The 19875-nt window shown below is 41.4% G+C and overlaps 1 protein-coding gene across 4 annotated transcripts; it reads left to right on the top strand.

Moving 5' to 3' along the window:
* The first annotated feature begins 1146 nt into the window (after nt 1–1146).
* On the top strand, nt 1147–18389 carry SAR1A (secretion associated Ras related GTPase 1A). 4 transcript variants are annotated; one of them, XM_005657394.4, is made up of 8 exons: nt 1147–1244; nt 4401–4449; nt 5211–5284; nt 5410–5529; nt 5938–6003; nt 11174–11277; nt 14373–14504; nt 15958–18389. In XM_005657394.4, the coding sequence occupies exons 3-8, from the start codon at nt 5227–5229 to the stop codon at nt 16072–16074; spliced, it is 597 nt and encodes a 198-aa protein (XP_005657451.1). In that variant the 5' UTR covers nt 1147–1244; nt 4401–4449; nt 5211–5226; the 3' UTR covers nt 16075–18389. The 4 variants fall into 4 exon arrangements, with proteins under 4 accessions (XP_005657451.1, XP_084849339.1, XP_005657450.1 ...); XM_084993213.1 differs by having other exon boundaries at nt 4834–5284; XM_005657393.4 differs by lacking the exon at nt 4401–4449.
* The last annotated feature ends 1486 nt before the right edge of the window (nt 18390–19875 follow it).

Below are 19875 nucleotides of genomic sequence, written 5' to 3'. Positions count from 1 at the left end.
GAACTCCTGTTTGTCCTTTTGTACATTTGTACCAAACTGTTTTAATCACCTAAAATGTTTTACCATCTGGTAGTGCTAGATCCCTCTCCTTGTTCTTTTTCAGAGCCTCTTTTCTGAATATTCTTGTTTACTTTTCCATTGAATTTTAGGAACAAACAGGATAGTTTAAAAAAAAAAAAAACACATGGGAGTTTCCTGGTGGCCTAGCTGTTAGGACTTGTCCCTTTCACCACTGCAGGGGTCCAAACCCTTTTGGGAACTGAGAACTCACATTAGGCCGCTGCGCACTGGGGCCAAAAAATTAATTAATTAATTAATAGAAATAAGTTCTTTAAAACACACATTAATCCTACTAGTACTTTATAGTAACTATATTAAATTTGTAATTTTACTTAGCGAAAAGTGACATCTTTATGACATTGAGTCTTCCTATCCAAAAACATCATTCATTTTTCCTTTTGACTCAGTTTTCTTATCTGTAAGATGGGAGCAATAATGCTAATCTCATAGGGCTGTCCTCAGAATTAAATGAGAAGATGCATGTACAGGACAGCATAGTGGGAACCAATGTGTTACTTTCCCACTTCCCAGGGTATGAACTAGCACTTGGTTACTAGACTATTCTGAACTTCGGTTCCCCCATTTGTGAACTGGGTATAAGAGTATCTGCTTCACACGGCTGTAACGAGGGTTAAATGAGATGAGGCATGTTCTAGAAAACAGGCAATCTGAGCGAACTGACTTAAAGCAGAAGCTTTCTAGGATTCACTTTAGGTCGAGGGCTCTCAAATCAACTCATCCTTCCGAGAACCTACCTACGCCCGGTAGCCAGCTTTCCCCAGAGTGCCTTGGAATGCGGTCAGATTTGAAACCACCATCCGGAGCGTCTAGGTCCAACCCGGAGACTCCAAGATACTGCCCCACCCTCTGGGCTGAGGCGCTGCCACGTCTCGCGGGTTCAGCTTTCTCTATGGAAGAAGGCGGGGCCAACTCAGGCACGCCCCCAAGCGCAGTCGTCACGCCCGAGGCCCGCCCCTCCGCGGTCTGAGTCGCTGGTAGGGCGGCACCGGATGGCAGAACGCCATGACGCTACGAAGGGGCGGGGCGAGCACGCTCCCGGAAGTCCCGGGGGAGGAGGTGTTACGTATATCCGGCAAGTAGCTGGCGTTCGCGGGTGCTTCTGGGCGCTGTGCGCTGAGGGAGGGTCCAAGCCGCCCGCCACTGCCGGAGGAGTCCCTTGGGCTGTGAGTTAGGGGGGCTTCGGCGACGGAGGGAGTCGGGGTCAGAGGGCCTGCGGTGCCGCAGGGAGGGTTGGGGTGGAGGCCGGCGCAGGCAGGGTTGTGGGGGGGAGGGAAGTGACACGCAGGCGGTTCTGTGGGGCCGCGGGGCTCATTCTGGGCGGGGACAGGCCGGCTTGGCCGGGTCTCCTCGGTCCCCTGCCGACCTCTGGGGTATCGGGTCCATCTGCATTTCGCTCGGGGGTTTTTACAAACTGCTGAGCGGGATAACAGTTTTCCTGTTAGTAGGTGCGTTCGGGTTTACTAGTTGACTTCACATCCTCTGTCTCAGATGAGCCTCACTGCTCTCGGTGGGGTGGGTTGAAGTCCTTGATGAGTATCCTTTTACAGATAACGGGCACTAAGGCTCCCCAGGAACAGTGAAATGCCCAAGGTCCCGCAGATAGCATGAGCGTTCGAACACGATCGCCTTGGCTCTTAGACCAGGGCTCTACCACCCCCATTTCAGCTGTGTGTTAATAATCTACTGTCCTGGGCCTAAGCCTGTATTTTCTCCTTCCACCTCCTCCTCTTTTCCTCCTCTTCCGTGCATGTAAGAATTCTGTTAGTATTCTCTTGCTCTTGTCTTTTCTTCTTTACCTCAATACATCAGCTTAGTTTGTGACAGGAGGCTTTACAGAGTTTTCCAGTGGGCCTGACCTTTGACATTTACCCTGCAGCTAAGCAGAGTTTCTTTGTTAAAAACCTTGCTACCCCAGATCTGTCAGGAATGGTGTCCCAGAGTTGCTCTGAGCATGTATAAGAAGTAATGAATATGTATAAGATGTAATACATATGTATATATTTTTTTATTGGCTAATCGTCAGCCTAGTGCTCCACCTTTTTATTTATTTGAATCAGTCAGTCCTGAAATGTGAAAATGTTAGTTTTAGGTACATTGGCAGTGCTTTTTTTTGGTAGTTAAAGCCCTTAAATATTGGGGGTAGTCTAATTTGCTGGAAGATACCATAAGGTAGGAAAGCGTATCAAGGATAGAAAAGAAATACAATGCTAGTTGTTAACATATAATTCAAGAGTTGTGGTGAGTTGTAAGGAAGAAAACTTTAAATTATCATCCGAAGCTTTATTTCTTTTTTAAAGCAGTTCTGTGATTTGCATTGGAATTTTATGTGATATCAACAGGGAGAGCTTTGGCTTTGGCATTAAGAGGGGAAAGTTTAAGTCCTAGCATTGTTACTTTTTAAGCTGAGCAGTGTTGGTTAAGCTATCTAGGAGTGTTAGCATCCTCATCTTCTTAAGTGAGGCCACGATTCCTACCTGGTAAGGTTGCTGTGAGGTTGAAATGAAATGTATGTGCAGGCACTGTATAAACTGAAAAACTTTTCACAAGGAGGTACAGAGCCTAAGATCGCAAGGATAGAGGAGCCATCAGAGCTGTCTCCGTAACTTTGGGTAGCAATACAGTGCAACTTTTTGGGTCCAGTAAGAGTTTTTATTATTTATTTATTTATTGCTTTTTAGGGCCACACCCATGACATATGGAGGTTCCCAGGCTAGGGTTCTAATCGGAGCTGTAGCCACGGGCCTGCACCAGAGCCACAGCAGCTCGGGATCCGAGCTGCATCTGAGACGTGTCTGTGATCTACACCACAGCTCATGGCAACACAGTGTCCTTAACCCACTGAGCAAGGCCAGGGATCGAACCTGCGACCTCATGGTTCCTAGTCGGATTCGTTGCCAGTGTGCCACGACAGGAACTCCAGTTTTTATTATTTTTTAACATCATCCAAGAGTTTCTTTAAGCACTGTTCCATAGTTTTGGAAGGAGGAATTATAAGACTTTTAAAGCAGGGATGTCAAGGCAAAATAAATTAGTAAATCAAAGTAGTTCAGTTAACTATGAAAATTTCCTTAGAATGGGGTTTCCCCCTTGTCACCTAAGGTGACTTTATCTAATTGGGAATACTTTTAAAATGATGTGGCGGGAGTTCCTGTCGTGGTGCAGTGGTTAACGAATCCGACTAGGAACCGTGAGGTTGAGGGTTCAATCCCTGCCCTTGCTCAGTGGGTTAACGATCTGGCGTTGCCATTAGCTGTGGTGTAGGTTGCACACGCGGCCCGGATTCCCCGTTGCTGTGGCTCTGGTGTAGGCTGGCAGCTACAGCTCTGATTCGACCCCTAGCCTGGGAACCTCCATATGCCGCAGGAGCGGCCCAAGAAATGGCAAAGAGACCAAAAAAAAAAAAAAAAAAAAAAAAAAATGATGTGGCAAAACTTTACAAAGAGTCTGTAAAACACTGACTAGAAACCAGTGTGGTACAGATGAATATATAAGCGTTTGGTTTTAAAGGCATGGTAAGTGGGAGTGACCTTAATGAAAGGTGCTCTCTAAAAGTGAGCTGTGCTTCTCCAAGTCGCAGAAAACAGGGAAGGATGACTAGTTTGGTGGGATTGCAGTGGAAAGGCACGTTGTTTTACTTACCTACAGTGGAAACTTAAGCATAGGAACTTTGTGTGTTTAAGTCATTGGACTTCTTAAAGTGGAGATTGTTTCTGGATAAAACTACTATTTACCATACTAATATGGTCTCTTTGTATATTTTGATGTTACTGAAGAAGGTCAAAAACCTTTAGTATCTTTATAAAAAAGTCCTCAGTCTCCACCCCTACCCAAACTCCCAGGCTTCATTTGGCCCTCCATGGTAAGAGCCATAGAAGATAAGCACAAAGCTATCAGGGCACAAGCCTGATAAACAATCCAGTTATTTGATGAAAAAGACAATTAACGTACACTCTCTCCATATTTCAGTTTCTTCTTCGTCTAACATTCCTTGAGTGAAGAATGTAGATGGATTTTTGTAGCTAACCTTTTTACAGTTAACTCTTGTTGACTTTTAAAATAAAATTCATGAAATTTATTTGATAGCAGTTGGTCATATCTAGTATAAGGCCTTGTGTTCAGATGTTCGTGCTGATGGGTGGAGAGGAGTGAAAATGGGGGAATCATTCTTTTTACTGCACCGAGTTATTGAGGCAAAACTTCAAGGTAATTAGGAAATGCTGACTCTGAGAAACACCCACAGTTGGCTCTTACATTCAGAAGTCCTTTTGCTTATTACCAGTGGATGTCAGTAACTTTGGGTCATCTTTTGTTTTGTCTAGGCTTATGGGAAACAGTAGGAAGGTGGTGTTAGGATCAGTATTAATTAAGGTATGTACTTAGCTAAGAACCCACCTTTATGTTCTAAATGAGTGTTCTTATTTTAAGAAAGTCCTTATTTGTAAAATGGGTTAGGTCTTGATTTTTCAGATGATAGGATTCTCTTATCTCTTCATGGCTCTCCAGATATTTTTCTCTTATCTCTTGTGGCTCTCCAGTATAGAGATATCATCTTTTTCTAAATTGAGATGCATGTCTGTAAGAGGGTTTAAACAAATATTGTTTCAGAAGAGATAGCATTGCTAAGTGGAGGAGTGCAAATTGTGTCAGCCAGTAAGATCTTGGTGACCTTGTTTTTTTAGAGTTGTTTACAAGGATGGGTTAATATGCTTTTCATTCAGTTTAATATACCTTTTATTCTTATTTCCTGCTTAGTGCATCAGTGTGACATTTTGGTCCAGATTACTGATGGGGCTGATTTCCTAGAAGTTTTGCTAACTGGTAGACAGCAGTGGTGTATCTAGGGAATGTGAATGAGCAGCTGCCTGGAGGAGTGAGTCACAGTAAAAAAGAGGAAAGTATATCTTTAACTCCTAATCCTCCGAGTATCATAGATTGAAATCTATTAGAAAACCAGAAGTTTGTGCAGATCTGAGGACCCTAGAGACTTCCCTCCAGGGTGCACAATCCTTTGGGTGCCCCAAAACATGGGGCTGTAAACATGTATCAGGGCCAGTGAATGAGAGTTAACTTCTCCAGAACTGTACGAGCATTGAGAAAGCTTACCTTTGCTGCTTTCTTATTTTATGCAGGTAGTGAGCATTAATAATGTCTTTCATCTTTGAGTGGATCTACAATGGCTTCAGCAGTGTGCTCCAGTTCCTAGGTAAAGCCATATCCTTGAAATATATCATAGGTTTCAAAGTTTGTGCAATTTCTCTAAGTTTAAACATGAGCAGGCTTTGGTGTGTAGAGAGCAAATTATGTTAACATCTTCTTTTTCCCTTTTAGGACTCTACAAGAAATCCGGAAAACTTGTATTCTTGGGACTGGACAATGCAGGCAAAACCACTCTTTTACACATGCTCAAGGATGACAGATTGGGCCAACATGTTCCAACATTACATCCCAGTAGGTTTGAAAATAGCAGGTGACCATTTGATATTTGAGGGTCATTGTCAGGGTAAGAGGATGAATCCTCATTTGATGCAGTTGTTTTATTAACTGAAGCCCCAAAAGGCAGCTCACTTGAAAAAAAATTCCATATAAGACACACTCAGGTCAAATACCCATGAATCTAAACCTCTGCAACTTTGTCACTGTTTTCACTAGTCCTGCAGTGGGACACATCTCATATCTACTTATAAGGAGCAGCAGACACTTTAGAGAAAAAGAGATTTAGATTAAGAATGTTTTCACCCTTGTATCCTCTTCTTACCAAATGAAACCTTCATTAGGTTTTGCTTTTGTATTGGATTACAATACTGGTAACTGGGCCTTGTTGGATGGAGAAGTTTATTACTTTTCTTTATTTTTTAGCATCAGAAGAGCTGACAATTGCTGGAATGACTTTTACAACTTTTGATCTCGGTGGGCATGAGCAAGGTAAGAGAAAAAGCTCAATGGAAGCATGCTATTGACTTCTGGTTCGTTTTGTTCCCCCTCTTTTTTAAAGCAGCGTGTCATATTTACTTCTTAAGTTGCTTGCTTTTAGTTATTTTATTTATTTTATTTTATTTTATTTTGTCTTTTTAGGACTGCATTCACAGATATGGAGGTTCCCAGGCTAGGGGTTGAGTAAGAGCTGTACCCGCTGGCCTACGCCACAGCCACAGCAATGCCAGATCCAAGCCACATCTGCAACCTACACCACAGCTTATGGCAACACCAGATCCTTAACCCATTGAGAGAGGCTAGGAATCAAACCTATGTCCTCATGGATACTAGTCAGATTTGTTTCTGCTGAGCCATGACGGGAACTCCTTAAATTGCTTGCTTTTAGGATTGAAATCTTGATTAGTAAAGTTGTTTTATTCATTTGTTATTTTTAAGTAATTTCAAACTTGTCAAAAGTTGTGTAAATAATATGGAGCACTCCCCTCTTTATAACTTTTGTCCAAATTTATTAGTCTCCCTTTCTGTATAAGACACGTAAATATTTATTTTTCTTGAACCATTTGTGAGTTCATTGTGCTCTTTTAGTCTTTAATATTTTAATGCATATTTTCTAATAGTAAGAATATTCCCTTACATAATCATAGTAACTATCAAACCCAGGAAGTTTTATTTACTGTTCTATACTGTATCCCCCCTTTTTTGCTATTTGTTCTAATAATCTCCTTTATAGCTTTTTTTTTTTTTTTTTTTTTTTTTTTTTGTCTTTTTGCCTTTTTCTAGGGCCACTCCCGCGGCATATGGAGGTTCCCATGCTAGGGGATCAAATCGGAGCCGTAGCCCCCGGCCTACGCCAGAGCCACAGCAACTCGGGATTGGAGCCGCAACTTCGACCTACACCACAGCTCACAGCAAGGCCGGATCGTTAACCCACTGAGCAAGGGCAGGGATCGAACCCGCAACCTCACGGTTCCTAGTCAGATTCGTTAACCACTGCGCCACAACAGGAACTCCTATAGCATTTTTTTAAAAATAAGATCCAGTATGATATCACATAAAAAAATTTAATCATATCTCTTCTGTATCCTTTATTAAGTGGAATGTAAGTATGTAGGAAATTAAGTTATTTGTAAGTAATTTAAAATTTTTCAAAAGTTGCAGAAATAATACAGTGACTATTTGTGACCACTCCAATCTGAATTGCTATTTTTTAAATATTCTCCCCATTTGGGGCAGTTGGTGGAACATTTTCTTCTGCCTTCTTGTTCTCCTCAAATGCTTTTTGCCTTACTCAGGCTGTGTTCATTTGGTTCCCAGATTCCCATCAGGTGTTTTAGAGATATGCAGAATGGGACATCTTCATCTGATGGACACTTTACATTTGGCAAGACTCTAGGCTTAGGAGTAAAACATTTAAGATGCGAGAATAAATATTCTGGGAAGGCAGGAAAAAGAAACTGTTGAGTTTCTGTCAGGTTTACTTATTTGTTATTAAACTGAGTTGAGAAGTCTTCTTTTGGAGCATTATGTTATTAGGTAGAATTTAATATAGTTTTTCAAGTACAGTTTAAAAAAATAGAATATTGGTAATTATAATAGTAAAGTCAAGCAATTTTAGCCAAAAGGAGAGATCCAAATAATTTTGTAGTCAGTGATTTTGTTAATATATAATTATATATTTATTTTATTCAGTTAATATTCATGTTCTACAAAATTATTTAGTATGATCACTACATAAAATATTTGTATAGAAAAAAGATTGAAAGAAAATGTGGAAACAGTAGCAGTGACTGTGTATTGATGGAGGATTATAGATTATCTTCTTTCCTTTTTTCCATAATGAGCTTGTATTATTTCCATTTGGGTAGGAGGGGTGTAATGGTATCTTTTATGCTTCTTTCTTTCTTTTTTTTTTTTAGGGCCGCACCTGCGGCATATGGAGGTTCCCAGGCTGTGGGGCGAATCAGAGCTGTAGCTGCCGGCCTACGCCACAACCACAGCAACGCAGGATCTGAACTGCATCTGCAACCTACAACACAGCTCACGGCAATGCCAGATCCTTAACCCACCAAGCAAGGCCAGGGATTGAACCTGCATCCTCATGGATGCTAGTCAGATTCGTTAACCACTGAGCCACTACGGTAACTCCTTATGCTTCTTTCAAAAGTATTTATAATTGCTTACAAATTTAAATTCAGAGATAATGCAGTTATAAGCTGAACAGAGGCCATCTGGAGAATACAGAAGGAGTAGGTGTTTTTTGACACCTGAACTAGAAATTGTATGTTATTTTGAGTGATAATTTTAGCTTTTAGTTTTTGATAGAGAAGGGACATGCGTTTAGGTACAGATGGTCCCCAACTTAACAATGGTTCAGCTTAAGATTTTTTGACTTTACAGTGTTGTAGAAGTGATATGCGTTCAGTAGAAACTTTATTTCATATTTCGAATTTTGAACTGTTCCTGGGCTAGTGACCTATGGTACCATAGTCTTTCTTCAGGCTGGGCAGTCGCAGCTCCCAGTCAGCCAGGTGATTGTGAGGGTAAACGACTGATAAACTTACAATCATTCTGTTCCTATATAACCATTCTGTTTTTCACTTTCAGTACAGTATTAAGTAAATTACAGGAGGGAATCAAGACATTTTAAAATAGACTTTGTAGGGACTTCCCTAGTGGCCTAGCGGTTAAAGATTCAGTGTTGTTACTGCTGTGGCTCAGGTTCGAACTCTGGCCCCAGAACTTCCCTGTGCCCCAGGTATGGCCAGTAAATAATGTTTAATTAGGCTTTGTGTTAGGTGATTGAGCCCAATTGTAAGCTGATGTAAGTGTTCTGAGCACGTTTAAGGTCAGCTAGGCTAAACTATGGTTGGTAGGTTAAGTGTATTAAATGTATTTTTTTTTTTTTTTTTTTTTTTTTTTTTGTCTTTTTGCCTTTTCTAGGGCCGCTCCCACGGCATAGGGAGGTTCCCAGGCTAGGGGTCCAGTCGGAGCTGTAGCCACCGGCCTTCGCCACAGCCACAGCAACGAGGGATCCGAGCCACGTCTGAGACCTACACACCACAGCCCACGGAAACACCAGATCCTTAACCCACTGAGCAAGGCCAGGGATCAAACCTGAAACCTCATGGTTCCTAGTCGATAAATTTACCACTGCGCCATGATGGGAACTCCAAATGTATTTTTGACTTATGGTACTTTCAACTTACAGTGGATTTATCTATACATAGCCGTATTGTTAGTTGGTAAAGGTCTGTACATAGTTTTGTTTTATTGGACCGAGGAAAATTTACTTCAGAAACACTTTTTCATAATAACTTAGCCACCATTTTTCAGAAGTTACTAAAATGTTGTACATTTGGAGTTTTCCTTTATTATTTTTTTTTTTTGGTATAACTTTAAAATTTTTTTTTTAAGATTTTTTTTTTTTTGTCTTTTTTTTTTTCTTTTGCTATTTCTTGGGCCGCTCCGGCGGCATATGGAGATTCCCAGGCTAGGGGTCCAATCGGAGCCGTAGCCACCGGCCTATGCCAGAGCCACAGCAACTCGGGATCTGAGCCGCGTCTGTGACCTACACCACAGCTTACGGCAACGCCGGATCGTTAACCCACTGAGCAAGGGCAGGGACCGAACCCGCAACCTCATGGTTCCTAGTCGGATTCGTTAACCACTGCGCCACGACGGGAACTCCAATATAAATTTTGACTTATAAAAGTAGCTCAGGCTCAGTGTAACAAATTCAGTATACAGTCAGTATACAAAAATGGAAGGTAAAAGTGAAAGTTCCTATAGCCTCTCCTTCCCAGTCCTGCTCTTCAGAGGTAACCATTGTTAAATGTTTGATGTAGAGATGTTTCTTTTCTTTTTTTGTGTGTGTCTTTTTGTCTTTTTAGGGCCCCACCCACAGCCTTTGGAGGTTCCCAGGCTAGGGGTCAGATCAAAGCTGTAGCTGTCGGCCTATACCACAGCCATAACAACGTGGGATCCAAGCCGCCTCTGCAGCCTACACCACAGCTCACGGCAACGCCAGATCCTTAACCCACTGAGCAAAGCCAGGGATCAAACCCACAACCTCCTGGTTCCTAGTGGGGTTCGTTAACCACTGAACCATGATGGGAACTCCGAGATGTTACTTTCCTTAATCATCCCATTGAAAGGACCAAAAATGAATGGCTTAGAAGTTATAATACAATTAAAACATTACTACCCAAACCATTATCACTTCATGTTACAAACAACAAAAATAAAATAAAATTTATCAGGCACACTGGGCTAAATAAGGAGACTGAGGTAATTGGCCTGGGACTGCAACCACCTGTAAAAGCCCAGTCTTCCTACAGAGTGAGTGGATGAAGGTGTCAGTACACTTATATACTGGTTAGTTAGAAACTAACTTGGGGAATTCCCATCGTGGCGCAGCAGAAACGAATCCAACTAGGAACCATGAGGTTGCAGGTTCGATCCCTATCCTCGCTCAGTGGGTTAAGGATCCGGCCTTGCTGTGAGCTGTGGTGTAGGTCACAAACGTGACTCAGACCTGGCATTGCTGTGGCTGTGGTGTAGGCTGGCAGCTACAGCTCCGATTAGACCCCTAGCCTGGGAACCTCCACGTGCCACAGGTGTGGCCCTAAAAAGGACAAAAGACAAAAAAAAGAAAAAAGAAAAACTAACTTGGGACTAAAGTTATATGGACAAGTTACTTGCATTCTGTTATTTAACTCAGGGTTGCAAATTAAAATGGCTCCAGGAGGTAGGTCATTTGAGTGAGTGAAATTGGGTGTAAGACAGTAGGGAGTGGTGGAAACTTTGGCAAACTGAGGAACTGAGGCCTCACCTAAAGGGCAGCCCCCACTCAGTTCCAACAGATTATTATCTGTCCAGCATGGAGCTAGGTAGGCATAGGATTGCCAGATGTTGCAGCTTTTCACAAAATCAGGCAGAAAGCTCTGATTTTCAAATTTTTAAAAATCAGATTCAATTCATGGACCAGCAGTTTATACCCTTCGTTCTGACTTAATACTGGCTGGGACTTGGAGACTCCATACAGAGTCTAATGCTATTGAAACCTGACCAGGATTTGCCTACTTTCTAGACCATTAAGCTATTCATTTTGAGAATTTTTTTTTTTTTAATTGATGCAACTGCATACTTTGTCTTTTAGCACGTCGGGTTTGGAAAAATTATCTCCCAGCAATTAATGGGATTGTCTTTCTGGTGGACTGTGCAGATCATCCTCGACTCATGGAATCCAAAGTCGAGCTTAATGTATGTTTATGTTTTTTTCCTTTCCTGGCCTGTTTCTTTTAAGAATACAGCTCAGTAGTACCAGTACTTAATCATTCCAGTTAACATTTGGTAAAAGTTCTAATTAGAGGAAGAAAATGTTTTAAAATCTAAGACACTGCTTTTCAATGTCCTGAGAAAGCTCAGCTCAGACACCAGTAAATTGCTTTTGTTTTGTATGTGCACTTTGCTCAGGACACTCCTCAGCTAATGCCTGCTTTCCCAAAATAACTAATGTCTTTTCCTTTTACATAGCGGGTACAGTCACTCTTTATGAAGTGTTGGCGCAGTGAAACCTTAAAGGAGATACTAGGGATCTCTACATTTTTTTTGAATCTGTGTTCTCAGGTTGTGCCTGCCCACCCTTGGGCTGAGGGTAACTTACCAGACCTTAACAGTCTGTCCTCAGTCTGCAGTTTCAGTCACCTGCCATGTTTAATACTAACTAGGATTTACTTCAAGTTTTCTCCTTTCTCAACATTGTATTTTCTTGGCTTGATAATCTCTGTCATATTGCCTTTGTTTTCCCTACTATGTCTCCCTGTGCCTCTTCTTTCTCTTTGAGGACTGCCTCTCTGCATTCTTGTTCCTAGCAATTTGAACCTCTCTTAGGTTTGTTTGTACGTATGTTTGTTGAATCTAAAGTGCTAATCTCTTGTAGAATCGCCTAAGGGCAGTCCTTCCCTTACTTGACCTCTTGGCACTGGTCATTCTCTCTCTCCTTAAAGTCCCCTTTATATTCTTGACTTTGGTGCTCTCTCTCTCTCTGGCCAGTACTTCTCAGACTCTTTCAAGAGCACCTGTTCTCCTGCTTAGCCCTTAAATTCTGGTGTTCCCCAGGGTCTGTAATTTTTATCCAGGCTGGTCTAGGCTTCTCCCATTTCTTCATATGCAGCCTACATGGCAGTGACCCCCAAATGGATTTCTCTTCTTTAACCTCTCTTCAGCTCCAGCCTTATACATAATGCTACTTATTAGACAACTCTGCCTTCCAATTCTGTTCTCCCAGAATGGAACTATTCCTCTTCCCTCTCATGGATCTGGACATGCGGTGAATTACAGTAGATTTCACCACCCCCCTGCCACTTACTATAATGCTAGAAGGAACTTTCTCTGACTTGCCTTTGTCCTACTGAATGTCCTTTACTACTTTGGGGATAAAATCTGCAAATCTTTTTTTCATAGCACATAAGATCCTTCATGATCTTTCCTATTTATTTCTCTAGCTTTTCTCTCTGTTGTCTGACCTTGAACAACTTGTACTCCTCTGAGTATGCACAAGTGACTGACTGTTTCTGCCTTTTTTTTCTCACCTGACCCTTACCCCCTTTTGCTGGTAAATTTCAAAATGTCCTTTAAGAGAGCTCAGAGTTCAGGTATGTGACTGCTTCTGTGAAACCTTCCCCAGCCTCTCAGACTGTTAGACCTTATCACTGTCTGTTTTCTTTCTTTTTTTTTCTTGTCAGGGCCGCAGGTGCGGCATATGGAAGTTCCCCAGGCTAGGGGTTGGATCCAGAGCTGCAGCTGCCATCCTACACCACAGCAGCAGCAACATCTGTGAGCTGCATTTGATATCCGAGCTTCGTCTTCAGCCTACACCACAGCTCATGGCACCACCGGATCCTTAACCACTGAGCGAGGCCAGGGATCAAACCTGCATCCTCATGGATACTAGTTGGGTTCTTAACCCGCTAAGCCACAGTAGGAACTCCCAGTGTCTCTTGTCTTTACTGATTTTCTTATAGGTCTCTCCCACTGAAAGGTGAACCTAGGTGGTAGGAACCTTGTCTTATTTCTTTGTGAAACCCCTGTACCTAGCAAAGCATCAGGCACGTAGTAGGCACTGTGTTAGTATTTAATGAATGAATGACATCCTCACTCTGAGTCTGACATTTCCTCAAACTTGAGATGTTTGAAGTAGATTCCCCTTTATCCTTACAAATCCACTCTCCTTTCTAGTTTGTCCCCTCAGTGAGAACAAGATTCCCAGGCTTGAAATCTCTGCCCACTTTGACTCCTGTCTTATCTGTCTTATTGTTTAGACATCAGTCGTTTGCTTCTTTCTCCAGAATGCCTGTTGGGCTCTTCAGTACGTACTGCTGTCTTAGGCTAGATCATCGTCCCTTACCTGAGCACCACAGATAGATAACTATTTGTGAATTCATTGTACTGAAAGTGTAGATTCCAATAATTTCTGGATTTGGGGTCTTTAGGACATGTTGCAGCTAATAACTTCTCAGACTGGCACCATCATGGTTGTCATCCTTTCTCAATGCATTTACTCTGTCACCACATGTCAACATAATTGCTTTAATCCAGCCACATGGTACTCCATGTAGCCTATGAATTCTTTTCTTTCCGTAAGCTTCTTTGGAGTCTACCTATCCAAACCCTGCGCCTCCTTCAGAGTCCAATTTAGTTTTCCTTTGCTAAGACTTCCTTGAGCCTTTGTCACCATTTGATTTTCCTGAATGTCTGTTAGTATTTATATTTTCTTCCTATTCATTGTGACACTTAATCATCCACTTGCCTTCCCTTGTTGACAGAGGAACATAGAGTGAGGATTCCTTGAGCCAGGGATGTGTCTGATCCTTCCTTTTCTCTTCCTCTCAGAGTCTGATATGGAGCTTTGCACACATGGGGCATCTAGTGAATAGCTGGGGTCTAATGTCACCTTTGAGGCGTTATAGCCAGAGCTTTGTTCTAGGACACTGCTCAGTGGATGGAAGAGGATGACTCTGGCTGAATGATTTTGCCCAAAGTTAAGGTTGGGCAGTTCTACTGCTTCGAAAATAGACATAATTTTATATTATAATTGTTTTGAAGATAATGGGGGATTTTTACTAATATCAAGGTAATTTTTAAGGGGTTTTTGCCTAATGTTAAGGGTGTTATATAATGTCAAGATTAACGTTTAGTTAATCACTCAAGTATAAATATGATCAGATTTTCACTTTACTTTTGATACCTTCCAGACAAGTGAAAATTAAAGTTGTTTTCATTACCTGGTGGGCTTTTATAGATTGCTCACTTAACTCTTTTTTTTTTTTTTTTTTTTTTTTTTGACTTGTCTTTAGGCTTTAATGACTGATGAAACAATATCCAATGTGCCAATCCTTATCTTGGGTAACAAAATTGACAGAACAGATGCAATCAGTGAAGAAAAACTCCGTGAGATATTTGGGCTTTATGGACAGACCACAGGAAAGGTAGGTGAAGACTCTTCAGGGGATGTGTTATAAAGGAAATACGCAGCTTTTGAAACCTTCATGTTCTGCTGCCTAGATTTTAACTTGTCTTACAAACGTTTAACTGGGCTTTGGATGTGTTCTACTAGAGGTGATTTGTAGACGTCGGAAGCAGGAGCGTATTCTTTCTTTAACTTTTCTAATGAGCGTTTCCTTGGGTGAATGAGGATGAAGAGAATGGTAGAAAAAACAAACTTGTCATTTTAAGAATTTTCTGTCTTTCAAAACCAGTTCTGAGAAATTGCTTTTGAAAGGGTCCTTAGCCAGAATTTTTGTTTGTTTGTTTTTTGACTGGAAATTTCAGGTTATGAAGAGTGATCATTTCTGTCACTTTCTAAGCATTGAAGTCAGAGCACTGGGTCAGCCTCAGTGCTCCTTGCTGAGAGAGGTGGGACTAGTTCCCCTATTTTGAAGATAAGGGAACTCTGAGAGTGACTGGTTCAGGTCTACACAGCAGGTCAGTGACAAAACCAGAAATAGATCCCAGATCAGTAGGTTATGGTGTCTCCAGTAGGAAGGAGAATGCTGTTGCAGAAAAGTATGCTTGTGAAAGAAAAATCTAGATCAGCTGTAATTTACAGGAATCCTGGTCTTTTCAGCTTGGGGTTTTGGCATATTCAATTTAATTACCTTTTCTGGGATCTGTAACTTCCTAATTTTTTTGCATGGTCCTTAGTCTTTTTTTTTTTTTTTTTTTCCTTTTAAGGGCCGCACCCACGGCATATGAGGTTCCCAGGCTAGGGGTTGAATCGGAGCTGCAGCTGCTGGCCTACGCCACAGCTGGATTCGAGCTATGTCTGTAAACTACGCCACGGCTCCTGGCAACGCCAGATCCTTAACCCACTGAGCAAGGTCAGGGATCGAACCCTCAACCTCATGGTTCCTAGTCGGACTCATTTCTCCTGCATCACGATGGGTACTCCACATGATCCTTAGTCTTGCCTCTTGGTTATCTAGTTCTTTTCTAGAAATGCTTCCTTTAAGTAATTTAGTTTTCCCTCTTACACTCAAGTGAATTTTTAATTTTCTTAATATAACCTGTTATTAGTGTATGTATCTAAATGCTTATGTTAATGAGAATGTCCTTATTTCTAAGAGGTCCCAGACTTCTGTTGTCTGCTAGAGAGCATGCTGGTTCTGTGGGTCCCGGTGGCCTTTTTCTTGGTTTGCTGCCATAGCTTTCCAGATGAATGTTGGTGTGTCCAAAGCAGAGGCTCAGGGAGTAGGACTGTGCTGCTTATCTGTCCTCAAAGCACGAACCCCTAAGGAAGCCATCTGTGTGGCCTTGACCACATTTCTCTAATTCATCCCTGCTCAGATTTGCTTTTGAAGGAGAGAAAGTGATTTTTGTCGTCACTCTTTCAGGCTTTTCCTGAACACGCTAACAAGCCTTTCCTGGTTTTGCCTCCCCTAGGGGAATGTGACCCTGAAGGAGCTGAACGCCCGCCCCATGGAAGTGTTCATGTGCAGTGTGCTCAAGAGGCAAGGCTACGGCGAGGGCTTCCGCTGGCTCTCCCAGTATATTGACTGATGTTTGGACAGTGAAAATAAAAGAGTTTTACTTCTCTGGACTGATCCTATTCACAGCTTCCTCATGAACTTTTCTAATAGAACAAGGAAAGCTCTCCAACCATGTCTGGCGTTGAGAAGCCAAGAGTCTCTGTCAGCTCTCTCCTCGCCCAGTGGTGACATGTGCTCTTCTCCACACTGTTGGGAGGTAACGCTGCCCCACGTGCTGGTGCAGTTCAGCACCCCGGGACTTGGAAGTGGCAGGATTTGCCAGGTAGAGCTGTGTGCCATCATGGGCACTGGAAAGAAAAACACGTCTCACCACTGTGGTTGATTTCAAAAGAAAGTGATTCTATTTTTTAAAGAAAGTGTTGTTAATGTAATTGGTGTCCCTCCTAATAACTTTTTGAGTTCACAATTAACTTGGTCCAGAGTTTGTTTTCTTGTTTTTTTTAAATCTAGTGAATGGCATTTAGATACTTCATAAAATTATGCGCAGATACACATTGGGGGCTGGCGCTCAGTCAAGTGAACTTACTCCTGCTTGAGTCAGGAGGCTGGTGAGAGAAGCGCCCCTGTCTCTAACGGCCTTTTAGTGAGTGGCACCACCTTGTGTACGGAGCACTAGGAAGGGCAGAACCCTGGCCTCGCAGTTGAAGTCAGTTTCTACTGTGGTGAGCCAGGGTCATTCCTCATCCTGGCGTGTGCAGCAAATTGTTCACTGCAGAGGAGTTAATTCTATGGTGGGTTGTTTTTATTATTTTTACTCTTAAAGTTACAGGTTTCAGCCAGTCTTTGCTTTTATGTGGTTGTGAATTTCGTTTCTCTCTGTAGCACCTTTTTCATTTTCATTTGTAAAAAGTGACTTTCGCCTCATAAAAGACAACATCTCCCATGTTATCACACATTGCAGGTGTGTCTCAGTCATTTTTGCAGATTCTACGGGAAATTTTTCTGAACGTGAGAGTCACACAGGACAAAGTTAACAGCTTAAGGGGTCTTAATTCTGTGAGTTGAGAACTTAAAGGTCTGGTATTGGAGCATTTGTTTGAATCTAGGAAAGATATATGCCATGGGCTTCAGAATTTCCATTTGTAGAATTTGGTCTCTTTATTGGACTCTTCTTGAGCTCTTTTTATTGGCTATCAATTTATTTTTGGTATTTAAAGGTTAACTTCTGTAGCTTTTCCAGATTATTATTATTATTATTATTTTCTTGGTAGGGGGGAGGGTGTTATGAAATTGCCTTTCTCCAGTCCAGAAATAATCTGGGGAAGCTAATCCAAGAACTTTGTGTAGAGCTGTTCCTTTTGAGCCAGCATCGCTTGTCAGTAAGCACCGGGTATAAAAGCCTTAGCATCCACAGTAGTGTATTGAGGATTATTTTTGAGCATCCCATTTTCCTGATGCCATGTGTGAAACTGGGTTTTCATGATCTTAACCAATATTCTGCCCTTGTAAAGGATGAAGGGATAGGAGATGGACGAGATCTCGTATTCTCAAGATGGGAGAATATCTTCATTTTTCCATGAATAAAAGATTAGAGGATTTTCCTCAAAAACTGAAAATTGTGATGGTGATGCTTTTTTGGAGAGGACTGAACTAAATTCAGTGGATTCTTGCTCCTAACATGAGGGCAGGGAAAGTGGATAATATATTCCTTGGGTGAGAGAGTATTGTTGCATTTCCCATTGTTAGTCTTTAGTCCTGACCTGTTGGGAAAGCATACTTTTTCACTGCTCAGTACCAAATGCAGAATAAAGCTGGGAAGAACATGCCTTTCATTTATTAGCAAGCAGACCTGGTTTGGAAAGGGGTTAAAGCCTTAAGTGAGCAAATCAAGCTAACGATGAATGAACTAGATAGTTAACGTGTGTACTTTTAATTTCCTTTGGCTAAAGGTAACCCATACTTCTCTGTTCAGAGACAGGAGAGGTATAATTGCCTCAGTGTTAGTTTTCCTGTTTTTGTTTTCTATTTGTCCCTAATCACTTTGTAGCAAGCCAGGAAACTATGGATTCTATACAGGGCAGCTCTTTGTGAAAGTGGTTTATTTTGGCCACTGGAGAAAGAGTTGGGATTGAAAAATCAAGTGGTGCCAGTTTATTTCTTGCCCCACAGAAAACAAAGTTCCTATAATAAGGTAGAGGAAAGAAGCTACTGTGAGGAGTTTGGCTTCCTAACAGAATCAAAGCTTTGTACGGGAACTCCATGAATTGAAACCTTTCATTCTGTTTTATCAGAGTGCATATATGTCCTATTTCAGGAAAAGTAAAAGTCATTTACAGAAGAAAGTCAATCTGTATCCTAAGTGTTTTAATAAAAAGTTGAAACAAATTTACTATCTCTCTCTCTTTTTTTTTTTTTTTTGGCATTGGTTTGTTCAGAATTTGAACATGCCATGAAATTTGTTGGTGGGGGGAGCAAAAGTTCTTCCCACTTATGGGAAGAAATTAAGTACTATTTGAGAGCCTTGGAACATTCGGTGATCCCAGGGTTGGTGGTCATTTTTGCAACAGGATGGACATGGCAGACTTTTGAACAAAATCTCTTATTAACATGCTACCTAGAACTGGATTCAGTTTAGTTGTATTTCACTCATGATTGAATACAAAATTGGAGTGATGCAGTTGATTTCTTCATTTAGCAAAACGGGGAGTGCTAAAATCTGTGCTTGTGTATTTACTAGGCTTATAGGAAGCCTTGCTTTTAAACAAACGCAAATGAGTTTCTAAAACCAAAGTACTGTGGCAAAATAGAATGCGACCAAAATGCAGCAGGTTCTCTTTAGGTATTAAATTATTGAAAGCATCTTGTGATTGAAACTAATGTCCATGTTTACATGGATTTTATGTTTATATGGATTTGTGTTATTTGAGTTGGAGTGGAACATGAAAATTAAAGGCTTGAGTCAATGAGCCCAGCACTCAAGGGGGTCTCATCTTGGCTGTTGACTATGACTTGGGACTCTCTACTGTGATGTGCCATAAACAGAAAAATATGACTGATAACTTCATACTGGAGGCTTGCACATCATTAAGGGAGAATCACTGGACTCCAGAGAGAAACTCTATTGCTAGGAAGTTGGAATAGTTAAAAGAGTTTTTATTGTGATAGAGCCATCTTCTGTGTCACAGAACCAGAAGACGACAGTACCTGCTAAGGGAAGATTGCTTATATCAGTCCTGTATCATACTGTAGTGGAGTCTTCAACATGTCCCATTCTCAAACAGGTTTGTGTCACTGGGAGCAATGAGCATTACCCTGCATTGTGCTGGGGATACACCAAGCAGCAATAGTTTATTCAAAAATTTGAAGCAGAAGAGTTATGTAATTTAAGTAGTGATTGGTTTCCATTAATGCTGACATATGTACTAAAATAATCTTATTTAAATTACTATGTACTTCAGTGATACTGCGATAAACAGACCTTCAGAGATATCCTGCAGTGACCTCAAAACATCCTTGTCCCTCTGTCCTCAGAGAGATTTCTTTGGAAAAGTAGGGATGTTTTATATTAGCTTAGATCAGGGGTGGCAAACTACAACTTGTGGTCCAGATCTGGCCTGCTGCCTGTTTTTGTATGGCCTGTGAGAAAAAAAAAAAAAATGCAATTCTGTGGCATGCGATAACTATATGAAATTCAAATTTCAGAGTCTATAAGTAAAGTTATTGGAACACAGCCACCCCATTCCTTTAGCTTTTGCATGCTATAAAGGCAGAGCTGAGTATGTGAGGCAGAATGTATGGCCCACAAAACCTGAGTTATTTACACTTCGACCCTTTACAGAAAAATCATTCGACTCCTAACCTAGATAAATCT

This window comes from Sus scrofa, chromosome 14 (assembly GCF_054392235.1).
Source record: "Sus scrofa isolate SSC_HxYL_T2T_F1_AM1 chromosome 14, Sscrofa_HxYL_maternal_Yorkshire_Landrace_v2.0, whole genome shotgun sequence".
Taxonomy (NCBI): Eukaryota; Metazoa; Chordata; class Mammalia; order Artiodactyla; family Suidae; genus Sus; species Sus scrofa.
This window is presented reverse-complemented; position numbering and strand designations above follow the sequence as displayed.

Bases quoted from the DNA above. Each gene is read 5' to 3' on its own strand.
- SAR1A (XM_005657393.4), top strand. From the start codon at position 5,227: ATGTCTTTCATCTTTGAGTGGATCTACAATGGCTTCAGCAGTGTGCTC. The intron at 6,004-11,173 runs GTAAGAGAAAAA...TTTGTCTTTTAG, and splicing joins TCTCGGTGGGCATGAGCAAG to CACGTCGGGTTTGGAAAAAT. The intron at 11,278-14,372 runs GTATGTTTATGT...ACTTGTCTTTAG, and splicing joins AATCCAAAGTCGAGCTTAAT to GCTTTAATGACTGATGAAAC.